The sequence below is a fragment of the Propithecus coquereli genome, unplaced genomic scaffold (assembly GCF_000956105.1).
Source record: "Propithecus coquereli isolate 6110/MARCELLA unplaced genomic scaffold, Pcoq_1.0 Scaffold227, whole genome shotgun sequence".
Lineage (NCBI taxonomy): Eukaryota > Metazoa > Chordata > Mammalia > Primates > Indriidae > Propithecus > Propithecus coquereli.
In genome coordinates, this window is record NW_012147808.1 from 2,406,371 (window position 1) to 2,415,564 (window position 9,194).

The following is a 9,194-nucleotide window of genomic DNA, read 5'->3' on the forward strand; positions in this document are numbered from 1 at the left end:
GTATGGCCATTTTCATAATATTAATTCTTCCAAGCCATGAACATGGGATATCTTTCCATTTTTTTGTGTTTTGTTCGTTTTCTTTCATCAATTGTTTCATATTTATTTACCTTGTAGAGCTCTTTTACCTCCTAAGTTAAATTTATTCCTGGTTATTTTTTCTTTTTTGTAGCTATTGTAAGTGGGATTGCTTTCTTGATTTCTTTTTCCACTAATTCATTGTTGGTGTGTAGAAATGCTACTAATTTGTGTATGTCGATTTTGTATCCTGCAACTTAACTGAATTATCTTATTAGTTCTGAGGAGGGTTTTTTGTTTGTTTGTGTGTTTGATTTTTGAGACAAAGTCTCACTCTGTCTACAGTGCAGTGGCGTCATCACAGCTCACTGCAACCTCAGACTCCTGGGCTCAAGTGATGCTCCTGCCTCAGTCTCCTGAGTAGCTGGGACTACAGGTGCACACCACCACGCCCAGCTAATTTTTCTATTTTTGGTGGATACACGGTCTTGCTTTTGCTTTGGCAAGTCTCCAACTCCTGACCTCAAATGATCCTCCTGCCGCAGCCTCCTGGAGTGCTAGGATTATAGGCATGAGCCACCGTGCCCAGCCAATTCTGAGTTTTTTTGACGGAGCTTGTAGAGTTTTCTATATATATGATCATGTTGTCTGTGCAAACAGGGACAACTTGACTTCCTTTTTTCCAATTTGGGTGCCCTTTATTTCTTTCTCTTGCCTAATTGCTCTGGTAGGACTTGTACCAGATAGTGGTACAAGTGGACATGATAGTGGTGAAAGTGGGCATCCTTGTCTTGTTCTACATCTTAGAGGAAAGCTTTCATTTTTTCCACATTTAGTTTGATGTTGATTGTAGGTTTGTCATATACGGCCTTAATTATTGTGTTGAGGTATGTTCCTTCTGTACCTAACTTGTTGAGAGTTTTTATCATGAAGGGATGTTGAGTGTTATCAAATGCTTTTTCTACATCTATTGAAATGATCATATGGTTTTTGTCCTTCATTCTGTTGATATTTATTGATTTATGTTGAACCATCCTTGTATCTCTGGGATCAAGTGGGACCGCTTGATCATGGTGAATGATCTTTTTAATGTGCTGCCAGATTCAGTTTGCTAATATTTTGCTGAGGATTTTTGCATCTATGTTCATTAGAGATATTGGCCTATAATTTTCTTTTTTTTGTTGTTGTGTCATTGTCTGGTTTTGGTATCAGGGTAATGCTGGCCTTGTATAATGAGTTTGAAAGAATTCCCTCCTCTTCTATTTTCTGAAAGAGTTTGGAAAGAATTGGTATTAGTTCTTTAAATGTTTGGTAGAATTTTTCATAAAAGATACTTGATACGACTTTACTTTTTAAAAATTTCATAAGACTTGTTTTATGGTCTAACATGTCTATNCTGGAGAATGTTCCATGTGCTGATGAAAAAAACATGTATTCTGCAGCTATTGGATGAAATGTTCTGTAAATGTCTATTAAGTCTATTTGGTCCAAAGTACAGTTTAAATCCAATGTTTCTTTGTTGATTTTCTGTCCAGATGATCTGACAGCAGGGTGTTGAATCCCCCAACTTTTATTATATTGGAGTTTATCTCACCCTTCAGACCTAATAATATTTGCTTTATGTATCTGTTGGGTGTATATATATTTACAATTGCTATATCCTTATGTTGAGATCCCTTTATCATTATAGAATCTTTTTTGTCTGTTTTGACAGTTTTTGACTTAAAGTCTGTTTTGTCTAAGTATAGCTACTCCTGCTTGCTTTTGGTTTCCATTTGCACAGAGTATCTTTTTATATCCCTTTACTTTAAGTGTATATGTGTCTTTTTTTTTTTTTTTTTTTTAAAGGCAGGGTCTCTCTCTGTCACCCAGGTTGGAGTGGTATGATCATAGCTCACTGCAGCCTCAGACTCCTGGGCTCAAGCAATCCTCCTGCCTCAGACTCTGAGCAGCTAGGACTATAGGCACATGCAACCAAGCCTGGCTAATTTTTCTTTCTTTCTTTTTTTTTTTTTTTTTTTTTTTGTAGAGACAGGGTCTCACTCTTGCTCAGGCTGATCTCGAACTCCTGACCTCAAGCAATCCTCCTGCCGTGGCCTCCCAGAGTGCTAGGATTACAGGCATGAGCCACCATGTCCAGCATCTATTTTTTTTTTCTTTTGTAGAGATGAGGTCTCACTATGTTGCCCAAGCTGGTCTTAAACTCCTGACCTCAAGCAGTCCTTCCACCTCAGCCTTCCAAAGTGCTGGGTTTACAGGCATAAGCCATTGCACCTGGACTAGTCCATGTGCGTCTTTACTGGTAAAGTGAGTTTCTTGTAGGCAGCATATATTTGGGTCACGTTTTATTATCCATTCAGCCAGTCTATATTTTTTAAGTGGGGAATTTAATTCATTTACATTCAAGGTTATTATTGATAGATGAGAACTTACTCCTGTCATTTTATTTCATTTTATTATTATTTTGTAAATTTATTTAGAGTCTCACTCTGTCATGGAGGCTGGGGTACAGTGGCACTATCATAGCTCACTGTAGCCTTGAGTTCCTGGGCTCAAGAGAAAGATCCTCCTGCCTCAGCCTTCTGAGTAGCTGGGACTATAGGCATGCACCATCACACCTAGCTATATTTTTTGAAGAGTTGGGGTCTCACTATGTTGCCCCTGCTAGTCTCAAATTCCTAGCCTCAAGCGATCCTTCTCCTCAGCCTCCCAAAGTGCTGAGATTACAGGCTTGCCACCACTCCTGACCTCTGTCATTTTATTGTTTTCTGACTGCTTTTCATATCCTTTGTTCCTTATTGTCTGTCATTGTGGTTTAGTGTTTTTCTGTAGTGATAAAGTTTGATTGTTTTCTTTTTCTCCTGTGTATTTCTGCCCTACCAGTGAGGTTTATACTTTTGTGTGTTTTCATGATAGTGGTTATTGTCTTTCACTTCCAGATGTAAGACTCCTTTGAGCATTTCTTGTAAGGCCTGCATAGTATGATGAATTACTTCACTTTTTGCTCCTCTGGGAAAGACTTTATTTGTCCCTTATTTTTGAGGGATAATTTTGCTTGGTATAGTATTCTTTGCTGCAAGGTTTTTTTCTTTTAGCACTTTGAATATATCATCCCATTCTCTCCTGGCCTATAGAGTTTCTGCAGAGAAATCTGCTGTTAGTCTAATGGAATTTCCTTATATGTGACTTGACACTTTTCTCTTGCTGTTTTTAGAATTCTCTCTTTGTGTTTGACTTTTGAAAATTTGACTATAGTGTGTCTTAGGGAGGACCTTTTCAGGTTGAATCTATTTGGGGACTTTTAAACTTCCTGGATCTGGATGTATATATCTCTCCCCAAGTTTTCAGCTATTATTTCATTAAATAGGTTTTCTATGCCTTTTCCTTTCTTTTCTTCTTTTGGAAATTCCATAATACAAATATTTATTCACTTAATGGTGTCCCCTAAGTCTTGTGGGCTTTCTTCACACTTTTTCATTCTTATTTCTTTTGTTTTTCCTTTGACTGAGTGAGTAATTTCAAATGACCTATCTTCAAGTTCAGAGATTTTTTCTTCTGCTTGATCAAGCCTGCTGTTGAAGCTCTCTGTTGTATTTTTTATTTCATTCACTGAATTCTTCATATGCAAGATTTCTCTTTGGTTCTTGTTTATGGTTCCTGTCTCTTTGTTGAATTTCTTATTCACATTGTGAATTGTTTTTCTGATTTTGTTGAATTGTCTATCTGTATTTTCTTGTATCTCATTGCATTTCCTTAAGATCATTATTTTGAATTCCTTTTCTGGCAATTCATTAACTTCCTTTTCATTGGGGTCTGTTACTGGAGAGTTATGATGTTCCTTTTGATGTAATATGTCCTTGCTTTTTCATGTTCTTGTGTCCCTGCATTGATGTCCATGCATCTGGTGGGACAGTCCCTCTTCCAGACTTTCTAGAGTAGCCTTACAGAGAAAGACTTTCACCTACAGTTGGGTTTTAGTGTGCTGGCTGGGAAGAGTGTGGTGACTGTTTCTAGATAGGTACAGTGGTATAGTCTCCATATAGCTTCTCCAGCTATGTTCAACATTAGCAATAACTATGAGCGCCTCAGTGACCTAAGCTATAGAAGTCTGTGGCATTTCCGTATAGGTTGTTAATGTCCTTGGTGTCAAGAGCTTTGGAGATAATCGTATTCTCATTTGCCTCACAATGGGGACATTTAGCCAAGGGATCCCTCTTGATGTCAGGTCTAACGTGGCCTACAAGCAGCTGCAGCAGTGCTGGGTTCCAGGTGCAGGTGCTCAGAGCAGCTGTGGGGCTGGGGTTCTACGCTTAGGGTCTCACAAATCTACTGTGGCACCTGGATCTTTGGGTACAGGTCTCTGTGGCAAGGTTGGATGTAGATTACCCATAGAGCCAGGATCTGTGACTCTGAGTACTTCTGGGGGCTGGGTCATAGTTGGGGGGCAGGGCACTGCACTGGCCCTACTCTGGGGAAGAAGGGGTATTCCAGAGGTTTGGGCCTAGGGAGCAAGGTACAGCTGCACTTCAGGAACCAGAGCCAATAGGGTTCCTGAGATTGGCAGCTCAGCTTCCACGGGAGGAAGGCACCATGTGGTAGTGACTCTAGACCTTGGAATAATGGGGCTTGCCAGTATCCCAGACTTCTATCAGGTCAGGTGCAAGGGCAGTAAATACCCCAGAATGGCAGATCACAGCTGTCATTTGGACCCTGGGGCATCAGGTAGCAGCACAGTAATGACTCCTCTCCCTAGGGAGAAGGGTATCTCAGCAATTCAGACTCTAGGGGTCTAGTACAGCTCCAGGGCAGTGGGGTACTGGAGTTTGACCTGTAGGGTGGGATGTCTCAGCTCAGCCACTGCTCCATTTCCCTGGGACACAGGATACTGAATCAGCTCAGCCCTGGAATGCACAGCTGCTCAGTTTGGCCAGGGCACTGATTCCCTTGGGGGCAGTGTACAAATTCACCTCAGGCTTGGTGGGGGGTCATAACTCTTCTGGTCAGCCCAGGCACTGTTTCCCTAGGATACAGGGCACCACTTCAGCTTAGGTACTGGGGTACATAACCGCCCTGGGCTGCCAAGGCAGTGTTTCCTGAGATGCAGGGTGCTGCCTCAACTTAGGCACTGGGTAGGCATGACTGCAGTCAGTGGCCAAGATACTGTTCTCCCAGTAGGTAGGGTACTGCTTCAGCTCCTGCGGAGGTTAGGGTAGGTGGAGCAACTTCACCTCTGCTTGGCCCCATGGAGAAGGGTGTAACAGCTGCTCACAGCTTGGCTTGGGAATGTCAGGCAATTAGCAGTGGTGAGGTCTGTGGGTGTCCAAGCTGTCGATGGTGGTTGCGGGGATCCCGTTGCTTACCTCCTTGCTGTAGAGAGTAGTTCATCCTTGTTCCCAGCTGATCCTGGTTACAGGATGGGGCAGTAGAAGCCTGGTGCGTCCTTCCTTTCTTTAACTGGTCATCCCGAGTTTCTGTGCTGACCAGGGTTTCTGTTACTCCTCTGATGCACTCCAGCACTCTCATTCAGTCATTTGGCTAAAATGTAATTGTTTATTCACTGTTGTGGCTGTCTTTGTGAGGAGGACAAGCACTAAGGGCTTCTAGAGGGCCACCTTGTTGATGTCCCTCCTCTAAATAGCCTGTTCTAATAAGTGCCTTTAAAATTATTCTGGTGTGCCTCCATTCTGGATGTCAGGATAAATATGATGGAGTATGGGTCTTGTAAGAAGCCATTCAGCTGTATGCTGCTTTTCCTGGAACCTTCCTGGGACAGATTCATACTTGTCCTGTGCTGGTGGGCAAGGGCTCTTTGTACAGTTGAGTTGCCGAGAGTAGTTCCCTGAATTTTCGTGGCTCAAAAAAGGATGTTTTAACAGGAAATAAATGATATTAAGTCAGTATGGTCCATTGAATAAAGTATTAGGCTGTGAACCAGGTGACTGGCATTTAGTTACACTGATTAGGTTTTGCCTAATAACCTTTGCTTCTCTGTTTATTCTGTTCCATGTGTTGTGAAATGATGTGATATTACCTACCTCTTACCTAGCTGACAATCTTTTTTTTTGATAAATAGAATGTCTAACACTGCAGAAGTGGCAGATAAAGTTAGTGATATTTCCCAGGGGCAGTAAGAGATGATAGCAAAGAGGAAATTAACATTTATCAATTACCAGCCATTTGCCAGGCACTGTTAAGTACTTTATATGTATCTTCAGATTTAATCCTTGTCTTATGAGGTAGGTATTATAAATTTCTTTTTGCAGATGAGGAAAATGAGGCTCATAGAAGCTAAGTTTTGTGCCTAAGGTCACACAGCTAATAAGAGGTGGGGATCTGAACCTTGGTTAATCCGACTTCCAACCTTGCGGTCTTTCTTCTGTGTCATGCTACTGCACAGAGAATTAGGCTGATTTTTTTCTTAAAGAGAAAATAGTTTTATAGGGACTAAAGAGTAAAGATAAATCACAATGAAAACCTGATAGCGTGGTTTAAGAGGCAGTAACAGAAAGCAGGAGTATCAGATTGACTTGGTCAAATCCTAGACCAAGCAGACTAGCAGAAGCAGGAGCACTGGCGATTGTGTTGCTAATGGATGGTGACTGGTGTGTAAGTGTGCCAGCCTCTTAGTGAGATGCTCGGCTTACTTTGCCTCTCTTTGTTGGTACCTCTGGCAGCTGACCTATATCACCCCTTCTCTCTAGGGTAAAGCCCACAGCTTGAAGCCAAGCGTAAAGGAGAAGCTGGCAGGCAGCCCAATTCGCTCTTCTGAAGATGTGAGCCAGCGAGTCTATCTTTATGAAGGACTCCTAGGTGAGTAGTCTGGGAAGCCCCTTGTGCTGGAAGAAAGCTGGGCTCAGCTAGGGCAGAGGGTAGCACCAAACAAGCTGCTTGGTTTTTTGCTGATCTCAATGCTGACATTAGATAGCATTTTTATCTGAAGCAAGCAACTTACTGGGTCTGGAACAAGCAGTGGGTGAAAACTAGATGAGATTGGATTTTGGTATTAATCAACAGCCTCTGTCTTTCTGTCTTCCTTTCTTTCCTTTCTTGCTACCATGGTCCTTCCTGTTCACAAATTGGCAGGAAGGGACAAAGGATCGATGTGGGACCAGTTAGAGGATGCTGCTATGGAGACCTTTTCTATAAGTAACCACATTTCTTTGTGTGCTGTGTTCATCCCTCCTTCTTGGGAGGGACTGGGCCTTACTTGGAGGCATCTGGGGCTGGTGGCAGGAATATTAGATCTGGGGTAGAGAGGTTTGTGTTTCCTTTGCCCTGGAATTTGTGATGACTCCCTTTTATCTGGACTTCACTCTTTATTTTCATTTGACAGCTATATTCTTTAAATGTTAAATAAGCCTCTAAAAAAACCCTTGATTCTACACAGGCAAAGAGCGTTCTACTTTATGGGACCAAATGCAGTTCTGGGAAGATGCGTTCTTAGATGCTGTGATGTTGGAGAGAGAAGGGATGGGTATGGACCAGGGTCCCCAGGAAATGATTGACAGGTATGGGGTTTAGGAAACCCTTGGGAAAATGCAAATTCAGCCTCCTCCCAGTTGGTTCTGTGGTTTCCTACCTGAGGGCTGACTTGTGTCTGGTTTTCTGCTTAGATATCTATCTCTGGGAGAACATGATCGGAAGCGCCTAGAGGATGATGAAGATCGCTTGCTGGCTACGCTTTTGCACAACCTCATCTCCTATATGCTGCTGATGAAGGTAATGTCAATTTTGCTGTCCAGTTACTGCTGATAGATACTGCTAAAAGAGCAAGACCAGATACTGCTAAAAGAGCAAGGATTATTCCTATCACCTAAATTCTGGCGCAATTGGGAAGCTGTCAAAATATCTTTCTAGGGCTCTCTTCCTGACTAAAAGTCTGAGCCCTCTCTGCCAGCTTATACGTGATCCATTTATCTCAAGTTGTTAGGCTGTTTTGCTAAGGAATGTTGTAAAGTGTAAAAGTAACTAATGATTCCATACTATCTATTTATTTTGAATTTTATATAGGCTGAGTAGTTTTAGGATGCCAATAGAACTCCCCACAGAAGACAAATGAGTTAAAAGAAATGTTTTTACAGTAGTAGACTCTAGAACCTTAGGATGCTCAGAATTCATTTTTTAGCCCAGCCCTTTATCTTAGAGAATTTCTATAGCTATAAAAAAAGCTACCCGTTAACAAAGTAATGGTAGGTTCTAGCTTGATTTGGTTGTACTTTGTTTTATAACTGTGGAAGAAGTGTGTTACCAAATAGAAGAGTCCTGCTCTCAAAGGGAAACAAACATAAGTTTGGGGTTGGTGGATAGAAGAGGGCTGTTTTGAGAAGGAGCCCGAGTTTTTCCTCCTGCTGTTCTCCCCAGCCTCTCTAAATGTGAAGAGATCAGTCGATCGAACGTGGAGAATGCCCCTCTTGGTTTGCTTCATTTTATGTTGTGAGGTTCACTCTACTCTGCTGAATTCCAAGGTACCAGTTGACTCTGGTTGGGAACAGTGGCAACACTGGGACTCATTTTGTAGCCAAGACATTCTTTGAAGGTTAAGATCATCTCCTGGTTGGGAAAAGGGATGATGATCCTAAACCTTCAGAAGGTGTCTTGGCTGCTACTGAATCCTGATGTTGCCACTGTAGGTCATTGCTTCTAAATTATATTCTAAGGAGCCCTAGGGGTTTTTAGAGCCCCTTTAGGGGCAAATATTGTAGTCTTGGTTGAGGATAGGGAAGAACCAGAACTGCTCTAAGAGCCACTCTTCTGCAGAAGCTAATTAGAGGTAAAGCCAGGCTTTTCTTCCCAAGAAGTTTGCAGAATATATAGTTGAAACTTTTCTGTCATATTCAGTGATGTGGTCTTTCAGAATTCCATTTCTATCAACTAGTAGGAAGCCTGCTACATTCTCTTCCATGTACTTTAGTCAAGAGGAAGACAGATCCCTTCTTAAGATTCCTGTTTTGGCTTTTCAGGTAAATAAGAATGACATCCGAAAGAAGGTGAGACGCCTAATGGGAAAGTCCCATATTGGGCTTGTGTATAGCCAGCAAATCAATGAGGTGCTTGATCAGCTGGCGAACCTGGTAAGCATATCTGGGCCCTTCTTTAGGTTCTCCTTCCAGTACACTCATCAGCCTCCCTGGCTTGGGCCTTCTGGCCTAATGCAGATGCTTCCCCATCTGTCTTTT

The 9,194-nt window shown here is 42.0% G+C and overlaps 1 protein-coding gene across 1 annotated transcript in view; it reads left to right on the forward strand.

Annotated features, from left to right (window-relative positions):
- MADD (MAP-kinase activating death domain) overlaps window positions 1-9,194 on the forward strand; it is a 52,054-nt gene that overhangs the window by 29,950 nt on the left and 12,910 nt on the right. The window contains exons 24-27 of the mRNA XM_012645210.1: window positions 6,720-6,828; window positions 7,406-7,526; window positions 7,632-7,737; window positions 8,979-9,089. Of these exons, the coding sequence (XP_012500664.1) occupies window positions 6,720-6,828; window positions 7,406-7,526; window positions 7,632-7,737; window positions 8,979-9,089 (447 nt within the window). The remainder of the gene's footprint in view (window positions 1-6,719; window positions 6,829-7,405; window positions 7,527-7,631; window positions 7,738-8,978; window positions 9,090-9,194) is intronic.